The 22,705-nt window shown below is 45.6% G+C and overlaps 1 protein-coding gene across 1 annotated transcript in view; it reads right to left on the bottom strand.

The window, feature by feature from the left end:
- Positions 1-22,705, bottom strand: part of MAD1L1 (mitotic arrest deficient 1 like 1) — a gene marked incomplete at its 5' end in the record, with an annotated part of 391,507 nt that overhangs the window by 153,500 nt on the left and 215,302 nt on the right. The window contains one exon of the mRNA XM_082490494.1: positions 16,522-16,612. Within this exon, the coding sequence (XP_082346620.1) occupies positions 16,522-16,612 (91 nt within the window). The remainder of the gene's footprint in view (positions 1-16,521; positions 16,613-22,705) is intronic.

Raw genomic sequence — 22,705 nt, 5'->3', positions numbered from 1 at the left:
CAGTCACATCTACCAGAACCACCTGAAATCTCCATTTATCACTTCCCTATTTTAAAAGTAATCAATACCACCGCGGGACAGCAACTTTCTGTGCAAGTCGAAAACAAGATGGCCTCGAGCCATCTCCCGGTTCCCTACCAGCTTGATACCAGCTCTGCCGCTGTGCCCGCAGCACGCGCAGCCGGGGCTGGAACACGGCCTTCGACAATGCAGCAGCGGCGACTACTTTGCTTCCAGCAGCTCAACAAGCCTCGAGCCGTGCGTAGAGAAAGAGCCCCCTCTGCTTGCTTCTCCGCAGCCGGGGAAAGCGTGTGTACAGCGAGCGAGTGTTTAATGAAAGGCAGGTACTCCGGTACTGCCGGGGCAGGTGGGACGCGGGAGCTGTGAGCTACGCTATAAACCCAGGAGTGTGTGCGTTGGGAGAGGAGTTTTGATGGGGAGAACAACTACTTGAGAAATAGAAAAAGGTGCGTTCTGCAGAGACCCGCACAGCGCTCCAGCTGGAACCGGCTTCAATAGCGGCCATGTGGCTGAAAGCCAGAGAGGAGGAGGGACTGAGAGTGTGTCCATGAGCACACGCTGCAAAGCGTCCAACACGCTGCCTGACCGTCCAAACAGAGCTCTGAAGCGTTGGGCAAGACAAGCTGGGAAGGAAGTCAGCTAAGCGAGGAGAGTCACCAAGAGAGGGACGGAAGGTGGCACAAGTCCAACAGTGGAGGGAAAAGATGCGGAAGAAATTTTGTGCCCCCTTGACCCCACTGGTTTCTTTTTCAGATGTGTAATTCCTATGGTGGATGACACGGTGGTTCGAGTGTCAGAGCCCATCTGAATCTTGTCACTACAACAGCCAGTACGGATGCTACTTCCAGAGGAGAGACACCCACTGGGAATTACATATCCTGGCACAGAAAGGTTTTAAATTCTGCCCTTTCCTTCATTCAGGACTTTTGCTAGTAACATACACCTTAAAAATAGCTGAGGAACCCCACACGCTTCTAAGATAAACCACAAGCCTTTGCATTGTTTTACCGACCTTACACGTAAATCAGCCTGTAAAGACTGGTAGCCCATTAAATACTACCCAATTACTCCAGCAGGCATCCATCCTGTGCCTTTCACAGTGATCTGCAGCCTGTAACAGGTTCATAAACAGCTCAGAAAGACGACTGCTGTAGATTTCACTTAACTCCTTATCTATCTGCTTTAACCGGATTAAATGACTGTGTCATTAAAATGCTTGAAGTAAGCCTTTGATCATAAACTTCTCATCATTTTACAGTTATTGAATCTGATCCCTAATGAATCTTATTCTGCCATACGTCTCTGTCTTCCGTTCCCAGCCTTGTTCCCCATTAGTCCTGGCTCCCCCGTCCTGCCGCGACTGCTTTGTATGCCAGACCACCGCCTCCTTCCAGCCCTCGAGCCGATCTGCTGATTGCCCAGCCCAGAGGAACGGATGAACCGCAGGAATTTCATTTGAGGTGGGGTCAGAAGGAGAGAGAAAATAATCCACAAAATACAAACCACGCGAAGCGCTCTTTACATATTCACCGCACAGCTGCGTGATCGCAATTCGTTTCCTTACAGCGACCCGAGGGCTCCGCACGCTCCGCGCCGGAGCAGAGAGAGGGAATTTGGGCACTGCGCCCTCTCACTCTTTAAGGAAAAAATGGGCTTTATTTTCATAGTAAAGGCATGAGAGGGAAAAAAAAGCACTACTGAGCTCGGGGGATTTTCTGCTACAGAGCGCCGTCAGATATTATGGGCTGTACTGAAGGATGTGCCTGATCTCCACAGAGGCAGGGGAAAGCCCAGCTTGTGCCCCAACGCAGACGGCAGACAACAGCCACCGACCAATGTCTAAGCACAGCAAGGGGAAAGCCACTGCAGGTCCTGGAAAGATGTCCCAAGCCTAGTCAGAAGCAACCAGAGAAAACAGAGGGAGACAAAACATCAAACAACCCGGTGAATGAGCGAGTGGGGTTGCTGGTAGTCAATGAGAACAATGTTCACCAGTCTGCAACAACTGGTAGAGATGGGGGACCACCAGGGTTTCACTGAAGTCATTCAGCATTCAAAGCTTTGCTCTAAACTCAATCAGGCTACAAAACCAGTGATTAAATGTGGTGCTAAATCTAGCTTCTTGCACCAGTTTAGCCTCGCCAGGTCAAAGGGACATACCAGGGGTCCACACCGGAGGGCTGGCAGGGGGCTCTCCAAGCAGTAGGGTAAGGACGACAAACAGGCAGGGGCTTTTGATGCATTAGACATTTATAAATAAGTCTTTTTTAGAAGAGAATGTCAGTATCGAGTCTCCTGAATCCTTGTATTTTCTCCTTGAGAAGTTGACAACCATTTTATGAAACACTTGAGAGGGTTTTTTTTTAGGGAAGTCCATTTTCATCAGGCACAACAGAAAGAGTATGCCTTAGGAGTTCACGTCTGGCTATCATTCAGAACAACACAGAACGACTGCACGGCGAGAGTGGCTTTTATCCTTTGGTAATCAGTAGACACAAAAGTGAAAACAAGAAGGTCCTTCCAGCAGCCACAGGAGAGGAAAAGCATCGTACAATGTTTCATAAGAACTAGAGCTGTGAACTCTATTAAAGTCAAATGAAAGTGTTAAACTGAATGCTGAAAAACCACATGTTTGATATGGAAGAGGCCTATTATGGCAACTTGCATAGTCCTTGCCAATGCAGCACACTGACTAATGTTAATCATTCTGCGTTCTAATTATCTTACCATTATAGCAATTTCCCTGATGATCACCCTTCCCACCCCCCACCCCCCCTTTCGCTGTTGTTCAGTACTTTACAATGATGCAGGCTGTATGGCTTGGACCACCTCTTTGCCATCCGAGTGTTTCCAAAGAATCCACCAAAGGGTGTGTTATTATCTCTCTCCGTCATTCCCTTGGCTTACCAGGACATACTTCGTACTTTTAAACAAAAGGATGTGAAAGAGAAGGACACTGCTTTGCTTCAATGCTGTGCACCGAAACAGATGCCCCAGTGCCAACCTCTCCTACCACTTGGTCCGGCAACACAGAGCGGAGCAGCGTCGACTACGATGGGACGGGAGGAAAGAGCATCCCTGCTGTCGCCCAGCTGGACTGAGACTGCCTTAGTAACTGCAGCAGAGCAAGAATGGATTTAATTTATTTTCTGCTTTACCCCAGAGAAAGAAGCCAGATTTACCCAGTGGCCTCATTCCCACTCCCAGAATGGGATGTACGTGCAGATTTCACAGTGAGTAGATAGAAGCAAAGACACAGACAAGGCCCTTGAACCAAGGATGTGATCAGTCCTTTCTGCCTCATCACCCTCATGTACATATAGTGACATTTTAATTAGCTTCCCCTATGTCTGACAGACATCCTGGATCATGGAGAGAAACCACCTTTCACTTCACACCCTCACAGATTTGAGAGCTTTAAAAAAACAAACACAAAACCCAACAAAAAAGGCAACCCAGTCCCCTCTTCCTTCCTACCCAAGCAATTCAATTACTTGCCAGACAGCACTAAGAATCCATTAGAGAAGAATATATTCTGCATTTGCTGAGGAAATCTCCTGGTGATCTTATCTGTCTCTCAGTTCAAGCTCAAAGCTCAATTGTTGGTTTTTTTCCTGCCAGTACAAGGAGACTTCAAGCAGCAATGAAATCTTTTCAGATGGGGAGAGTCATCTCTTCATTTAGAATTTACAAGAATAAGAGAGATTTGTGGATAAACTGAAACAGTAAGAGGAATGGCTATGGGGCAACCTACTGGATTCTGGAGTTAACTGCTCCAAGCAGTGAATTCAACATTATCTTGATCTGACTGCCTAAAGAAACAAATACTTCAGAAGCAGCCTTGCCCAGTAACAAGTTTTCCAGCTATCATTGAATAAATCAGTACAAGGGCATCATTTCCAAATTTCACACATATCTAAAGGACTCCGAAAATCTTTTTGATCCCCTGGAAGCACGTAACATCAGTAAAGAGCATTAAGTTGAACAGAACAGCCAAGGAGCTGAGGTGGGGGGGATGAAAGGGGAGGCTCAGGAGGAAGCCGCTGGTGAATTGACCGATAGGTGTGTTCTGCACTATGGCCAGTATTTTTTCCTCTTGGATGCTCGAGAGAATGGACCACCCAAAAATCTCCAGGTGCGGATGCAGATCTACCTTCTAAGCGCTTAGTGTCAACAGCAGCATCGTACTCAGAAGATACCAGAGACCCTGGGAAAGCAGAAAAGCCAAAAGACATCGTACATTCAATCCCCAAATTACTCGGACCTAGAAGTTAGTGTTTATGCGCCACCACAGCACAGCCATCAGGCAGCACCAGGGAAACCGTTTCATACGTTATACGATCACTATTCCTTCCCACCATCTGCCTGAAGAGGACCCTAATGAATGTCTACGATATCACCACCTCCTTCATTTCCACTTCTGGGCACCTTACGTGAAGAGTCTGACAACGGCCACGGTTGCGGCGCGTCCGGGGAAGCACTCCCAGCCCGCGGTCGCCGTCTGTTCTCCCCCCGAGCAGTTATGTCCCTCTCCGTTCAGCCACCTTTACCGTCCCTTTGACCACGCTCCACTCGGATTCTGCTGAAACAATCTAGGTGGCGTTTCCTATTTTACACCCATATATATCAGTCACATCTACATATAAATACATCTGTATGCATTCTAATAATTCCCTGCAAGCATATACATATATATAGGTATATACATAAAATAAATTCACTGGTGTTGTATTTAAATGTTCAGGCTGCTCCACCATGATAATATTAATCATGATAGCTCGCACATATCTAATCACGCTTTTCCTTGCACACTGAACAGATCAACCTATGAGCAATCCCTGACTCCCAGGGAAATAACCTTAAGGTCAGCAACGCTAGCTGTGATGGATCTAGAGGGAACGCAGCTCCACAGCTGAGCTCCCTTGCAGAGATTGCCCTGCCAACAGCTTTTCACATCCCCCTACTCAGAAAAATGAGAAAATTTCTGCAATTACTACTGATTGCAACTGTGGTAGTATTGCACAGAGAGAAAGGATGTTTCCACTGGAAGACAACCAAAAATACACGAGAGGATCTCTGCGGAGCTCATCTTTGCTGTGCAGCCTTCGTGTTACTGGTTTTTCAAGTTTTTCATCTTACTGGAGCCAGAAGCACAATGAACCCCCTTTTCAAAAGCAGCGTCTTTGTTCTGAAAGGTCACAATCTCGACTGAACATCTTATGTTGTGTCCAACACGCACAATAGTTTTCAGGGACTTTTTATTTCATTTTAAATGTCCTGCCAAAAATGCAAAGAACAGGCACAGCTTCTGTATTATTTAAGATACATGGGGACTGAACACCGATGGGGGAAGCAGCAGCGCTCCTGATGAGCCGAGCCCCACGCTTGGCTAAACACAGATGTGAGGGATCACCTGGGAACTCTCCCATCGGTATTTAACACAACGGGGCTTTACAGACACCACCGCTCCTTTGTACACACAGCACCGCCTCATGTGGCACTACTGATTTTTAAAGCAAGATACAAAGAAGATGCTCTTTCCACAGCGTTTCACTTATCCTGACACCCTGACTGTTTATCCTCGTGTAAAGAGAAGAGCCCTTCTACCTAGATTAGGCATCGTTTTCCATTCTGCTGTTACCCGTCTTTCAAATCTAGGTAGGAAAGCTGTCAAAAACAATTACTTTTTTCTGACTCGTCTGGATCTATGTCTCTCTCGAGTCTTATCAAACAATAGCAAATGGAAATTGAGGCAAATTTGGGAACTTAGACCGGGAAGAGATGGTGTCACGATCCGACTGCATTCGGGGTGCACTGGCAGAGCTGCTCAGACATCGGGGTGTTACTTCTCCCCAGGCGCACCACGAGCTCCGATCCCCAGCGAGCCTGGACTGCAGGTCGAATTGCCCAACGCCAAGTGTTTGAGTGACAGAGGCATGTCAAGTTCCCCTTCAACTGTTTGAGAAAATTCTTTAAGGGAAACCCATTTTCTTTATGAGGCGCTCTGCCTCCAGGCGTCAAATAGGTGGTAGGTCGGTGTGATCAAAGGGAATGTTCTGGGATATGTAAGATAACACATCGACATCTCACGTGTTTGGATCCCCCTGACAGAGGTCACACAAAGAAAACGTGTTTCTCTGGAGCTCACTGCCGTCTCCATCAGTGGCTCAGCTCAGAGTATCTCTCCATTTTTTCACATGCATTTTAACATCATTACGACTGCTGCCCACTCTTCACTGTGACATGAAACAGGCAGGTTTTCCTCTTCTCCCCATCACACACACAGACAAAAAACTGGCTAAACTCCGACTTCATTTCTTTTCCATAATCTGGGTAACGCATCCTGGTCTTCTGTCTCTTAGAGACGGTGTCGAGTTGTCTGCGTACCAAGTAGCAGAGGAAAAATCCTGTCCTGTAACCAGTCTCCTTATCAGAAGGATAAAACTGCTGATGAATATTACTGACAATGTTGGCTTTACATAGACCAGTGGCCAAAAGCCAGACCACAACAGAAGAACTGGCAAAGACACGGACAGCAGGAAACTGTGACCTACTACTTTGTTTTAATCAAAACTAATTGGGTCATCAAAGGCTGAAATGATAAGGAGTAATGAAAAGCTAACAGCCTAACACGGAGAGAGCTGTAACTTACGGATGTGGTATTCGCAGAAAGTACAAAGCTTCAGTAAACAAACCTTTCCAGGCGCTGTTTTTCCTATACGGGTCTAAACGACATTTTTATTTTGTTTCTGTGACACCGTAGCAGAATTCAAAGCAGCAGAAGAGTAACAGAAAATGTAGAAAGAACAATTGAAATCTAATTCGTGCCATCAAATGACTACAGAGAAAAACCAGAAAACTATAAAAGGACAGTCACTCTTATCGTTTCCTGAAACTTTGTTTTTCCTTTGCTGTGTGATAAATAAGATTAGAGGGGCCTAAAAGTGAAGTCTTTTTTTAAAATGGTTGTGCCTGTCTCCTCAGCCTTGGCTTTCACCTGCCGGCTGATTCTGGGGAATGGGTGAAAGGCTCTTCTTGCGCAGGAGCCTTCTGTAGGGGGTACTTACAGCTACTTTATCAGCGAGCGTTATATGTGCGGTGGGGCATGTCATAAACACAACTATGTGTCCGAGCAGGCGGTTGTAGCTGAAATTACTCATTTTCTTACAGAATCATAGACTCGTCCAGGTTGGAAGTGACCTTTAAGATCATTGAGTCCAACCATCAACCTAACACTGCCCAAACCAACACTAAACCATGTCCCTCAACACCACGGCTGCCCGTCTTCTATAAACCTCCAGGGATGGCGATTCCACCACATCGTACATTCTTACATCCTTGCTCTTCTTTACCATACAAGAACCCTACCAGAGTGGTGTCTCTGTCACCACACCTTCCATTCACGAAAGCGGTGCACACACAGCCCCCACCTCCGGGTTTAGTGACTCACTGCCACTCAACCAGGTCTTGCACGACTTTTAAAACCTCTCCATTCATCCTGCGATACTTGTTCAGAAAAGAAAGGCTTGTTTCCAGCCAGCTTTCTGGTACCACCGCAGGACTTCAATGATTTCTTGGGGGTTGCCCCCTTGCAGAACACCCGCACTCTAGCTGCAAACTCCCGCTGGATGGAGCAGCATCCTCATCCGCATTTTGTGCTTCTCACCGATTTTTCTACTCAAGCGTGGATACCACCTCTTAAAGTTTGTGCTTCACGTCTACTGGTACAGCGACCTTTTCCAGGGGACATTTCCCCTGCCCCAGCTCTCTCCCCGCTAGCTCTGAGCTCTCCCTGCTGCTGCTCCGGTACGGGTGCTCCGTGCGCTGACCTTTCCCTGGTTCAGAGCTGTTCAGGGAATCCAGCGCTCGCCCTTCTTCCCCTTCTGCTCATCTAATGAGCCGTGCGACGCCACACAACCGCTGATATTTTCAGGGATGGTGGCAGAAGTACATTAATGAATTTATTATGGATTTTTGTGTTAAATGTATTATGCAAATGTTAATCAGTTTCTGCAGAACTTCGAGAAAGGTGCTGCATGAAATAAACAATACAGCGTCAGCTCTGGCAGTAAAATTTATAGCCCTTCAGGTGTTTAATATTCAATGTGCAAATTCCTTGAAAAAAAATTTTTTTTAAAGGGCATGTTGGTAAAATTTCCCTGCACAAATGTGAGTCTACGTGCTCCCGGTCCCTGATGTTAACAAACATTAGCAAGTCTGTACTGTGCGTGTCCTTGTTTTATTCGACTTCCCCTTTGCACACCACATTTATCAGGGCCACTGAGGCCAAGAAACAGCTTCTCCTTCAACCACCTAATGACAAATCTACAACTTCCTGACATGTTTATGCTTCTCCTCTCTGCTCCCACGGAATGTTTCTAATTCCTGTTAATTCTAATAAATGGGATGTATTCAGAATTAGTATGTATAAATATTTGCATAGCCCCAATTAAGTCAGTGTCATGTAGTCCTCAAGGCTTGGAGCACTGCAGGTGCTACACTCCTTCCATTTTACACTGGTTCTAGGACTTTCTTCTGTACCTACTCCACGCGGCACAAGACACATGATGTTTTCTTGCAAATAACACATACAATCCTTTTAGCACAATTTATAGGCACGTTATAGGGGAAGCTCTTTTCCCTCGCACTCATTCGGGCAGCACTTCATCAAACACCTTGAGCAGTTCACTGCCAACACCAGAGATACCCACACGGCAAAAGCACTTTGGCCGTAGTTTAACCTAACCAGCTCAAGCAATAATCGAAGCAACGGTGTAACCGCAGAGGTTTTTGCTCCTGCCAACCGCCAGAGCACACGCTCGGTGACTCCGCGGTGCTTCTCTAACCCTGACCGTCGCTGCCTGTGCCATACCACCTCCAGGGCTGCTATCAACCACGATACCAAATTCGCTCGGTCCATGCTGCAATCACAGCCATCCTCTTGTGGGCATATCCCCAATGTTCTGCGCAAGCATCACGTACCTCTGATCTGTCAGGAATGGACAGCCACGACGTCTAGGTTATATGCTTACAGTGAGCAGTAGAGTTATTTTGGTCACGGGGAGAGTCCTGGAAGTGTAAAGGCAGAGGCAAATACCTGAAAATACCTTTGCAATGAGGTTAAGAATTAGGAATGCCAATCCTCGAGTTAAATGCCTGTGCTACACTTGAGCTATTGGGTCAATAATTAATAGAAATGGTATAAATTTAATCAAGGCGACACAGATGTTCATCACTTGTGCTTTTTGTTGGTGTCTTGAGCAAAACTATGGAATGACCCTCAGAGTGGTCTCTGCCAATACACACCTGAGCACATAGATGCTTCCTTACATGAGTGAAGACTTGCTGGAGCTTGCAAAATTTAGAAGATAACCTTTGCCTGTAAAAGATGAGCTTGTTCCTGATGAAGTCCAGGAGTCTGTGGAAAGGATCACAAATCGCTCTGTTCCCCATCCACTCCCACACGCTCCCATGAAACTCAACGTACGGGATGACCAGGGCAATGCAATATGATATGACCTTCTGCAGACCTGGACCTGAACTTCTCTGCTTAGTTCATCTTCTTTTTACCGGGTCTCCTGCCGTATGTTCTCAGCTATTCTATCTCGTAATTAAATCCCTCTGAAGCACACAAATTTGTTCCTGCGCCTTGCCAACAGCTATTCCTGACTGAAGAGATGCCAAGTGGTTTGCCCAAACCCATTTAGAGAAGCTTTTTTTTCTTTAAAAAGGGGCTGAACTTGACCACCTGAGGTTTTCAACGAGGACCAGCTGTGCCACAGAGGCTAATGTGGACCGCAGCATGTACAGATGAAGGAAAAAGGACAGGAAGTTTGCGAAAGGGAAAGCATCCAGATAATCCAGGAAGAAGAGTCATGAGCATTTGAGAGGTCAATTAGGGAACCTTGAAAGGTTGACAACATCCCTTTAAGTTTCATAACAGTGTAAATGATTCATTCATCGCTCTTCACTGGTCACATAATGAACAGTTAGACTGTTAAATGACCTCAACTTTGCCTGGGGCTCTTAACTCCAAGCTAGTTACTGCCTGGCCGCCAAAGTCCCAACTATAAAATGAGTCACTAATGCTTAAAGAGGAGAAATGTTCCCTGTCCACTGCAGAGGAACCTGCACTTGGGGTACAGCTCCCAGATGTTTTGTTAGTCCCTCAAAACATAGCGCTCGGATAAGAGGGAGACTAACCCAACCACAAAGGTTGCAGAGATATGGGGGAAAAAGGAAGATGAGCGCACTCTGGATGCCACAGCACCTTCAGCATCCATGGACATTTGAGTCCTTGAGAACTTAATACAGCAGAGAGCAGTCACCCATCCTCCCTGCAGAGCCTCCCCCGCATAGAGCCTCCTGCTTTGGTGGGACCAACCACCACGAGTCCATGCTAGCTTAGGCAGGCCAATTAAAATGACCTAAAGTAGACAAATAGGACAAATCTTCAGGCACTCAATTTCTATCTAACTTTACCAATTATATCAGCTACTCTTACCAAAAAAAAATTATAGTATTTCCGCTTCAGTAACTTGCTTATTTCTTATCTTCAAATCATTACAGCTACAACACAACTACCACCGAAGTGGACAAGTGGTTTATGCTTTAATTTGTGCAAAAATAATCAATTTAAAGCTGGGAAGAAACCAAGATTTAATTTAACCAGATTAATATCTTAAATCATAAAATACTTGATAACGATAGCAAAGTTAGACATTCAGAAAGGAACCACTGCACATGCATTAACGAACACCTCAAAACACATTAATAAAGTCATGTCAGCATGACCTCGTTAGTATGTTTAGAATGTTTTTCTCAGGCAGCTCCTTCGTTGACACTGTAATAGGGAATTCAGTCCCTCCTATTCCAACAGCGAAATTTAGCATAAATACCAACTTCTGGCTGGGGGAAGTCTTCTGATGACTGTGCCCATACCAGGTAGCTAGTCAACTCTTTCCAAGCTCTTTGAGATAATGGGCAAAAATAAATTATTTCAGTATGTAAGAATAATATTGCATTTTTATGAGTATTGCTGTTAAATTACTGACCAGCAGGAAGGCTGAACACAACTAGTTATTACCGTGACCAAGGGCATCACACTGAAAGCTGATCAGTTCAGAGTCTGTGCCAAGCCACAAACCTTTCACACTGCCAAGCTCCCCTTTTAGGGTCTCCCCTAGTCCCTGAGATCTTCTCCCAGCTTTCCGTGACCCTGTTCAGGCTTCCTTGACTGCCGGCATCCACAGTTGATTCCTTTTACTCAGAAACGAGCAAGAAAATAAAGACTCCTTCCATTTAGCCTCACAAACGCACATGCTCAAAGGGATTGGGCTGCTAGCTTGGCTATGGGACTAGACGTGATTTTCAAGCCCAAACACATGTCAGTGTAAAAAACATCTCCCTGCCTTTTATCTGTATGGATCCACTTATCTGAACTCTAACTGGAGTTCCATTTTTCTCACCAACCAGCTGTGAACTAATTACGAGGAGTTCTAACTAGTCCTGCTCCCTCTCCAAGCATATGGATCCAATTAAGTCAAACTGCAGCTGATTTTAATCAATCTTCCTTGAAGCAGCCAAACTTGAAGAATCTCTTCTCCTTCAGCTCGAAGAGTAGAGGAGAGCAGGAAAAGCAGGAGAGTAGTATTTGCATAAGGAACACTTCACATCCGCTTGGTTGCCTGCAAACACAAGGCTCCTAGCAGTAAGAAATGCTAATTGAACACTCCGCACAAGTCTTTCCTCCCACTTTATCCAAAAAGCACTGATTTGATCAGTCTCTTTTGTTCCTGGCATGGCGTCGCGCTTTTCCACCAGCAGCTCAGGAAGATGGTCCGGATGGTTTCAGGTAAGTAAACAAACCAAACCTCTCCCGGAAACCTTAGCCAGTCTGCCCACCGTGGGCCACGCAGTAACAGCGCATTTGCTTTCCTGGAAACCTTTTTTGCTTCATCGAAAGAAATAAGGGTAGGGGAGAGGGGAAAAAATTCTCTGGTTAAACCCACTCTTTTCATATATTATTTGAATCCCTCTCCTGAGCCACAGTTCAAATGTTTTTCTTAAGCGAATGTCCCGGGCGATGGGGACGCACCCTCAGCAGGGTGTCATTCTCTACAGTCCCAACATTTCTTGTGTTTTTGTAATCTGAGGTTTTTATTAGCAGTAAAGACCTGACCGGTGAGTAATATCCATGCTAAAGTCTTTATACCAGTGAAGGAAAATCAATGCAGCCTGCAGCTAGGTGTCAAGAGCCCAGGGGTTTTGGAAGAAGAGGTGTGTGGAGGTGGAAAGCACCTTCAGCCATAATTCAAGCTGTCCCCACACAAGCACAGAATACAAAGAGATGTCAGATGTTATATACACTGCTGCAGATAGCTATCGGTATCTCAGTTTCTTTATTTGCCAACACTGAGCTCAGGGAGCGTGAATCACGCTCCTAATACCAACGTACCTTTCCATGTGCTCATTTGCCCTCTCGCCAGTCCATCCGCGCCCTGTAGTTCCTGAAGTGGGCTATCGGTACCAGCAGCCAAAGGAGAAATGAGTCAAATTCATAGAATCATAGAATGGTTTAGGTTGGAAAGGACCTTGAAGATCATCCAGTTCCAACCCCCCTGCCATAGGCAGGGACACCTCCCACCAGACCAAGTTGACCAAGGCCATGTCCAGCCTGGCCTTGAATACCTCCAGGGATGGGGCCTCAACAACCTCTCTGGGCAACCTGCGCCAGGGGCTCAACACCCTCAGAATGAAATGTTTAATCTGAACCTGCCCTCTTCCAGTTTAAAGCCATTCCCCCTCGTCCTATCACTACATGCCCCAGTAAAAAGTCCCTCCCCAGCTCTCCTGTAGGCCCCCTTTAGGGACTGGAAGGCCGCAATAAGATCTCCCCAGAGCCTTCTCTTCTCCAGGCTGAACAGCCCCAACTCTTTCAGCCTCTCCTCATAGGAGAGGTGCTCCAGCCCTCGCAGCATCCTCGTGGGTCTCCTCTGGACAGGCTCCAGCAGGTCCATGTCCTTCTTATGTTGGGGGCTCCAGAGCTGGAGGCAGTACTCCAGGTGGGGTCTCAGGAGAGTGGAGCAGAGGGGCAGAATCCCCCCCTCACCCTGCTGGCCACACTTCTGATGCAGCCCAGGATACAGTTCGCCTTCTGGGCTGCCGTCACACACTGCTGGCTCATGTTGAGCTTCTCGTCAATCAGCACCCCCAGGTCCTTCTCCTCAGGGCTGCTCTCCAGCCATTCCCCGCCAAGCCTGGTTTTGTGCTTGGGATTGCCCTGACCCAGAGGTAGGACCTTGCACTTGCCCTTGTTGAACTGCATGAGGTTGGCTTGGGCCCACCTCTGCAGCCTGTCCAGGTCCCTCTGGATGGCATCCCTCCCCTCCAGCGTGTCTACCTCGCCACACAGCTTGGTATCATCAGCAAACTTGCTGAGGGTGCACTTGACCCTACTGTCCATGTCATTGTCCATGTCACTGACAAAGATGTTGAACAGTACAGGCCCCAGTACCAACCATTCACATGCCAACACTCGGATATGAAAGGATGCAAGAGAAGCTTTGCTCCTTTCTGCACATCAGTACAGTCAAACATTGACATTTTTAATTACCAAACACTAGCCCTAGATTTCATTGACCGCAGTTTTGTGAACTCAACGGACTTCAGTCCAGTGTAAAGCAGTCAAAGCCTTAATTCTCCATCCTGCCTCTTCTTCTTCCACATTCACAATTTTAATACCCCTCTTCTATGTATCTTTCATTTAGTACATACAATTACAGAAAGTCAGAGGTTTTATTTTTAAGAAGGAACTGCAGATAAAGATTTATCAGAAATCGGCCTCGTCCTACCTTGTTTAATGTCACCCCCTACTTTCTCTTACACCTTTATTTGATGTGATGCCATGCTTTTCCCTTGTTTGTAAATTCAATCATCTTTCTGTTCAGTAAAATGTTCTTGCGATTTCTGTATATAAAGTTTGTCTTGCCATTTTTTTCCCTTTGTGATGAAGACATTTTATTTTAACCCATCGTTTCCCAATGATTTCTTTCAGAGATGGGAATAAATAACATCTCAAACTAGCAACATTTCAGTGACCTTATCTGAGTGCATAATAATATTTCCGGCTTATTTGCTCAGCATTGATAGAAGAGGTGAATTTCTAAGCTTATCCTTAACTTAGCGGGTTCCCACTGTAAGGAACCTTCTTCCAATGTGTTTATAAAAAGAGTCATTCTAAGCTCGGTCTGTCAAGATACTTGATTCTCAAGGTGAATAAAAAATGGGAAGGCTGATGTTTTCCCCTCTGAGGAGTTCTGAAATCTTGACTGCTCAGGTGGGCACATGCTGATCGATACTGACATTTTAGCATTCAGCTTACATAGTCCTACATTTATGCCTTCCTCTCTACTTGTCCTCTTTTGGAGAAGCTGCTTTTGGCATCCAGTCCTCTAAGACACCAGAAAAGCGAGAAGCTAAGGAAGGGGAGAGCTACCCCCTGTTAAATAAAGAATTAAAGCCATGTCCTCAGCCTTGGCAAAGCAGATGTGAGAGCATCGTTACCTTAATTCAGCTCACTGACAAGCCTTTTGGGGCATTGGCAGATTTCTTTCCTAGACCTGCTGAGCCAGATGACCACTTTCCTGCTCTTTTTCCATACCTACATGTTATCTCATCCTTCCCACGTAATTTTGACTGCTCTATCCGCAGGTTGTTCCTGTTCTCCCTGACTCCCTCCACAAAGCCCTGCCCTGCACAATACTGCATTCAAACAGCGAGCGCCACTAATGAGACGGGTCATGGGGATCCTGTGATGAGCTTTCAAAGCCTTTTTGGTGAACAGGATGACTGTTACTGTAGAGTAGCTTTACTGCAATATGTAGGTCCCATCTTGTTCCTATCACCCCATTACTCTTCTACACTGTGAAAGCCAAACAGCAGCTGCTGATCTCCTCTACTAAGGACCAGAAGGAGATAATCAGCAAGACTACACTGAAGCCTTCGGACTTTTCCTCTCTGAATGTGCAATTTAAGCAGCTTGGTGTTTAGGCATCACCAGAGCAGTATACGCCAACAAAGTAGAGCATCCTGAGACATCACAATGAAAACGGGGAATTCCTTTGGTCAGGCCTTCTTGGAAAGCCAGCAGCCATTGTAAGACAACGTTGGCAGATTAAATGTGACCTGAGTGAGTTGTAATCTGCTCTGAAACCAAAGCTGCTGTTGTGTTTGTTGGAGACCTAAGCATCTGAACACCAGCCCAAAGCTTTCATCTCCTCCTGATGACTGAAACCCAATTAAAGGAGAGCCGGGTGACAGGTTTCACACTAAACATGGCTCAGCAGAGATGCTCAGCAGCTCTTAGCTCCCTGCTTTATCAAAGCTGTCACTTCCCCTGTCTCTAGGAATTGGTAATAAAAAAAAAAAAGATTTGATTCGCCTCTAATAGGTGTCAAGATAAAATCAATGGTCTGTCTGAAAACTGAGTAAATTCAAACCTGCATGTTTTCTACCATGAAGCAATTTACACAAAAATGGGGAAAAAAAAAGAAGAGAGAAAGAAAGAAAAATTAAGAGAATGAAATGCTACAATGCCAAATTGTTCAGCATATCAGAGAGAACAGAAGGGAGAGATAACACTGCTCATAGCAGGATGGGCTTTGATTAAACAAACAGGTTCAGGTTCTTGTTTGCTCCAGCACCTTTCAAACAGAAAACACTATAAAAGCTTGAAGCAACTCCCGTGCCCCTCTTCTGCACCAGAAAGCTGTTCCCAGGACAAGAGCTGGCTGAACAGCCCGTCCACTCAACCGCTGCAGGTGCCCCTGCCCTCCTTCAAGGAGGTTGAGACTTCAGATCCAGAGTCAAAAGCTGAAGAACTTCTGCTATACAGGACAGCACTACCTCAGGAAAAAGTAAAACACTATTTCGTCCTTTTTACTCCACACCTTCTGCCTCTCAGTGTCTGTGATCTGGAGATGCTTCTCAACAGCATCTTCTCAACAGCACTGATGCTTCCCGGCTTGGAAAACTACCACCCAATGAGGCCACAAACTGGCGGTCTCTGTCTCCATCGCTGACAGCAGCAGTGGAGTCTTCAGTACGAATGGAGCTCAAATTGTCATCTTGGCTCCAAGCTGTAAAGCCCTGTCTATGCCCCAGCTTTGGCGTGATTGAATTTGGAGACAGACAACTTACAGTAGTGGAGTTATTTAAAATGGAACAATTTTTGAGGCTTCAATAAGAAAAAGAAGAGGTTCTAGACAAAGGCATTGAAAAAGACTACTGCGGTTTTGACATCTGACATCAAAACACTTCAATAACACGGTCAGAGATACGGGTGTGTTGGTGCAGTTCATAAAGCCTTCCAAAAGGCCTTGCCCAGATTGAGGGAAGCGAAGTTGTGTGCTGTGAGCATCTGGGCCCAGCTGGCGGAACAGCTATGGCCAGTGGGGCACGTCAGGCTCTCCAGCTGCTCTGCACCTCCGCATTTCCTACCTGCAGAGTCAGCTTCTCCAGTTTCATTTCCAGAGATCGGTTCTCCTCTTCCAGCTTGCTGCGTTCAGCTTCCAGCTCTTCAATTTTCAGCCTGGAGAAGAAGGGAAAGTTAATAGACACTGTGTCCCTGCACAGTCCCACCACAAATAATCAAGTAACCCATGAAATCACAAGCAGTACCAGATTATTCCCGTATTCGGTACCACAAAGTTACATTACTGAGGCAGTTAAACCATGTGACTAAAAGATACAAGTCTGTATGATGAAAATATAATTTGAAAAGGCATATTAAAAATACACAACTTGAATATAAAGCCAATCCAAGTTAGATACTTCCTGAACCACAGACTGAATCTAGACCATCATGTTTAATAACCACCAACAGCTGAAATTTCCATGAGGGCATCAAATCTCTTTTTGATCTGATTTATACTTTTGGCCTTCACAACACTCCTTGGCAGTAAGTTCCACAATTTAATTATGTGCTGTATGAAAAATTAGTTCATTTTGTTTTATACTTCACATGTGATTATTTCACTGAGTGCCCGTTAGCTCTGCTATGAAAAGTTGTGAATAATTGTACCATACTCCCCTCTCCACACCGCTTTACAGGCCTCCTCTATTATTTCCTGAAGAATCTCAATTTCGTCTTTCCTCACATCAAGGATTTCCCATATTTCTGCTCATCTTTATTGCCCTTCCTTGTTCTTCTGCAAGTTTTATATAGACTTTTTGCTATGAGAAAAGCTAGAACTACAAACAGCACTCAGATGTATTCAGTGGTATAATCAGGCTTTCTGCTTTGTTCTCAAGTTCTTGTCTCATAATTCCCAGTATTCTATTTGTCTTTTTAACTACAGAGCACTTACCTGGTATTTTTAGAAAACTGTTCACAATAACGTAAGATCTCTTTCTTGAGCGATAACAGCTCATTTAGAGCCCACTATTGTGGGAGTAAAAGTAAAGGCATTTTTTCTTGCACACATGGGTTTTGCAATTATTGACGTACAACTTCATTTTCCATCTCGAGCAACATCATAAGATTCTTCTGAAACTCTGAACAGTCTGATAAGCTGAATCATTTCATATTATCTCAAATTCTGTCACCTCACTGCTCACAAACTCCTCTCGGTGTTGGACAACAAGTTCCAAATAAAACCCATTGGGGGTTGGGCTGGATGATCTCCAGAGGTCCCTTTCAACCCTGACCGTTCTGTGATTCTGTGACCGACTGGAAAACCCTCAGTATTGTGAAAACATTTGTTCTTTGATTTACCATCTTTTAGCTTTGCATGACACGAGCAAATTAATGGAAGAAAAATGCATCAAACTTTACAAAGTAAAACGACATGATATTATCTGTGGCTCAGGAAATCCTGGAGCCAAAGCACTGGAAGCTAGGAGAGCCTTCGGGCGACGTACCCCGGTAGCTTTGCCCTGCTCACATGGTCCTCCACCACCGCCCATCCCTACAGACAGGACACCGGGACAGCCAGCCCTCTGTCATTCTTATATTCTTATTAATCCAACAAAGAATCTTCTTTCTTATTCCATCGGAGTGAAGTTTCTTTGTGACCTTTGGCTCAAAGCTTTTTGAAAGGTTAAATATATTATATCAACCACATCAGCCTTCGCCAAAGGATTGTTGAATCTTTCAGAGAACTCTATCAAACTTGTTAGGCGGGTGATATTATTATAAAACATTCGATATAACATTTTTGCTTGCATTTAAGCACAGAGCACAAAAACCTTAATGCTGCTCACCTTTTGCATGTTAACTTGCCGGGGTTAACTGTGCAACTAACGCGTATTAATAATTGATCTTTGCACTGAATTTTCTCTGGATCCTTTTCCAGAATATTTTTTAAAAATTAATTATCTTGCTTGAGAATACTCACTTTCAAATGACCTAAATTAAGCGAAAAATCCTTGCACCGTGACGATGAACAATGCACCCATCTGACAATATCCCAAAATTATGCAACAGAAATTTCAGGTACAACTAAGGAGTCGTCTCTCCTATTCACTGGGCAAAAGTTACAAACTTTTCCATAGAAGCTGGTTGATCTACAACATGTTCAGCACAGAAATGTCTCCTTTATAAATATGCAGCTTGAATTGCTTAAATTATTTGTAAGCCCGACCCCTGCTGGTAATTTTCAGATATTATTAAGTATCATCTTTTTTTCCACTCTTGGAAGCTTCTAAAATGTCGAGGAGCGGCTTTTAGCATTGTCTAAGCCATGAAAAAAGATCATCAATAATTTCCAGAAGAGACATAAAGCTAGCGGGGATGGAGGGTGCTGAAGAAGCAGGAGACTGAAAAGGTCGGAAAAAATGGAAATTCAAATTGGAATTAATGCTTTTAACGGCGTGTTTCGAAATGGATTGCAGAACAGGCCACAAGAAGAGCAACGTTTTTCTCCGAGGAACAACAGCACAGCAGCTACTGAAAGGTCAGAGCCAGAAACAGGACTCTCATCAGTACTTTCTCCATACTTGACATGTCGAATTTTAATTTAGAACACATTTCTCTCCATCCAGCCTCCCAAATAAACTGTGATGTTGCCGTTATCTGCCCGCAGAACTTCTCTCCACATGGAGGTTTAAGCTCAGGCCTCTTTGATGCCCTTTAGAAATCATTCATAGCAAGAAACCATTGCACAAAGATCCGAGACAAAGCGAGCCGTAACAAGGGTAGGTTTAAGTCACTATAGTTTTATGCTATTTCATCTACAATTTTAAGATTTAATAATTTGTTTGTGCCTTTCATTCCTCAGTGAGGAAAGGATGGTGATTCATAGCCCGGGCGCTCGTGGTTGTGCAGCAGACGTACCCGGACCGGGGATCTCGCGAGCAGCAGCGTGCAGGAGAGTGCCTGAAGTTCACAGCCTCTCCCGCAGGAGCTCACCCTTGGGCTCGTCCCTCAGGCACCTGCTCCTCCCCAGCACCCCGCTGTTGGGGTATCAGGGGGCATCCTCCCTCCCAGCACCCCGCTGTTGGGGTATCAGGGGGGTATCCTCCCTTCCAGCACCCCGCTGTTGGGGTATCATGGTAGTATCCTCCTCCCCAGCACCCCGCTGTTGGGGTATAAGGGGGGTATCCTCCTCCCCAGCACCCCTCTGTTGGGGTATGAGGGGGCATCCTCCTCCCCAGCACCCCTCTGTTGGGGTATCAGGGGGGTATCCTCCTCCCCAGACAGCGTGGGCCTCCCCGCCATGTGCCGGGGAGGTCAGCCCACCGAGCTCCCACCCTCTGCACCCTTTGGAGACAGCCCTTGCTGCTTCCTCTGCGCTGAAGACAGGGAACATCGCTGTAATCTCTTTGCACCAGAGAGGTTTTTAGGACTGACTAGTGCTTTCACTACTTATCCCTCTTCTAACCTATTTTTAACACTGTTAAGTGTCCTGGATCTCCACTGGGAAAGCATTAAGAACCATTAGCAAACAGTTTGTGCTATTCTAGCTTTGCTTACCAGCCCTGGGGAACTCTTCCCAATGGCAAAGAGAGAGAAGCAAGGGAAATCCTATCTATATATAAACACAGCAAAGCATTTGCAGCTGGTGGTTAAGATACGGCAGTCAAATATTGAAAAATATTTACTTGCTTGGCACTGGCATTTTTTCATTTACGTAAATTCAGGTACAGGGCCAACTGTGTACCGCTTTTGGATGCAGCAGCATCCGCAGCGGCGGCCTCGGTCCGCGTGCACCTTGTGCTCCCTCTGTGCGGGGAGACCTGCACAAGATAGGTGATGCTATTTTATCACCAGCTCGCACGCCTCAGCTTGCTACACGGGGGAGTTACTTTCAGGTAGGGAGAACAATCCAAGAGAAATCCGTGTGAGAACCACAAAAAGCAGACTACGGGAACGTCTGGGTACAGCACAGCCATCTATCAACTTAACATCTGGCCCGGAACGAGTGCCGGTGCCCATTTTAAAAGCAGCTTTGTGGCATGAGGAAGGAAGAAACATCAGTTACTTTCTGCAATATTGACACCATTCTCAAGTTTTGTGATACAGGGGAAAATCAGTCAGATTATTTCTGCAAAATTTACCAACTTCTCCATACAGGGGTTTGAAAACGTGAAGATATTTAAACTGTAGCAAAGATCTCTTGGCATTCCTGGAAGACTCTTCCTGCTTCAGATGCAGACAGCTTAACCCAGAGCCGAAGGCTCCACAGGCACAAGGTCAATTCAAGCCTTCTCCACAGCCTTTCATAGCACCAAATTTAGCGCAAGCATACAGATTCATCGGCATGCGCACAGATTTGTGGATCCTACTGCTTTTGAGAACTGAGCTTTACATTGCCCACACCGCCTGTTTCACTGCCCAAGGTCAGAAGAGGGAACAAGAGGGAAAAACCCCAACCCTGCAGCCTCAGGTCTCCTGAAACGGCACTTGTGAGGATCAGGAGACAGCCCACCATGTCTACCTAAGAAGCGCGTCGATGGTGAGCAACGGCTGCTTGAGGGAAAGGCCAGGCTGCTCCTACTTTAGAAAGGCAGAAGAGGGAAATCTGTTTGATTTTCAACAGCAACAAAGCACTTCCAAGAGTCCCTCTCAGTCCAGAGCTTTTCAGTGGAGTTAATGAGCAACAACTGCCCACCATCACCCCTTTATCGTTCTTTTATTCATTTTTAATGTTCTCAGATGTGTTATGTGATTGCCTGTAGAGCAGCACGGCTATCGCCGATGAGGACATGTCTCACAGAGGCCCCATCTGTGAAGAGGACATGGCCATGTGGAAAAGCTATTGCTGAACAGGAAACTATTGAATGGAGCAGAAAATGTATGTGTTGGGAAGACGCTATTAAGGGATCCAGATGGCATTGAGATGGTGTTAGGAGCAGAGCAGACAGAATTCCAGCAAGTGTGACTAATAGGCGTTGGCAAAGACATGAATTTCTTTTGAATTACTGTAACTCTACCCAGTCACTAAATCCACAGAAAACATTTAGGATTTACTGGGGTTGCAGCTTGACAGCAGAAAGAAAAAGTTCAGATTTGTTCCAGCTGAAAAGGTCCTTCAGCTGTTGCCACTTAAGTCTTTAGTGAAGTTCTTTTTAAATATATTACTTTTATTTATAGGTTCTGAAATAGTAGTTTCTGCACAGTTCTCACCTCCCCTCTTAAAGGTGCTAATGCCTAGATGCTCTCCGCTTTGCTATACCCCACAGCGCACAAACTCAACAGTTTGACCACTTTTCCTTTTCGTAAGATCCACTGAATATAAACAAATATGATTTCAGAGGGAGCAGCAAGAAGTGTGAGAAATGACAGCATTAGCACCGGCTTTTATTGTCTCTTCAGAAACGATGACGCTGGGAGAGAGTTTCACATTTAAAGTTATAAAAGGTCTGACGAAAGAGCACTTTGTTCTCAAGAGAAGGAGGAAAAACTGATAAAGTCTTTCAAGTTTCTCGCTGAAAAATTTACTTTCCATACTAAAGAAAAATGGGACCAAAGATGTATCTTTAAAAGCTCTCATTCACTCACAGGAGGTGAATACAGATTCAAATGATCAATATAGATACATTTTTTTCTCCTTTATGTCTCTCCTGCTTTTGTTTTCAGGAGTTGGCTTCTAACCACGGGGTGTATATGGAAATGCCTGGAGGCTCGCGGTCCGTTCCCGCCCTGCAGACTCCCCTTGCTGGCTTCTGCTGGTTTGCCTCTATTTTTCACATTCCTTCGCGACAGCAGCTAACCGGAGAGGCTGGGCTCCGTCCAGAAGAGCAGACGCATCGTACTGCAGGTTAATGGGATTTCAAAGACCACAATAAACTACAGAAATGGAAATAACTCCCTCATATGCTGTGGCATTTCTTTCTCCGCTTTCCAATTTGAAAGTTTGCATTCTGCCCCGTTTTCTGCCAGAATTAATTTCTGGCAGCGGTCTGGAGAAGGAAGGAGTAACAGTGGAGCCCGTGTTGCTCAGTCCTCCTTAGCAGCTCCGTAAAATTGCGTAAAGCCTGTTGAGGCCCACAAGGACAGAGGAGGAGGACGAACACAGCAGACCTAATCCCTTCCCATACTGATCCCTGTTCTCCTCCAAACCTCTTCTGTTCTTTAACCACAGGTACTTAATCCGCTTGTGCTGCACGGGGAGGGCACAGCCAGCCAGCCACGAGCAGCGTTCCTGCGTGGACCACAGCGCGTTATTCCTGCCCCCCAAAA

Source organism: Vanellus vanellus (assembly GCF_965231255.1).
Source record: "Vanellus vanellus genome assembly, chromosome: 14".
In the NCBI taxonomy this organism is placed as follows: Eukaryota; Metazoa; Chordata; class Aves; order Charadriiformes; family Charadriidae; genus Vanellus; species Vanellus vanellus.
The sequence above is the reverse complement of the archived record's forward strand: the minus strand, read 5'-3'. Positions and strand labels throughout refer to the sequence as shown.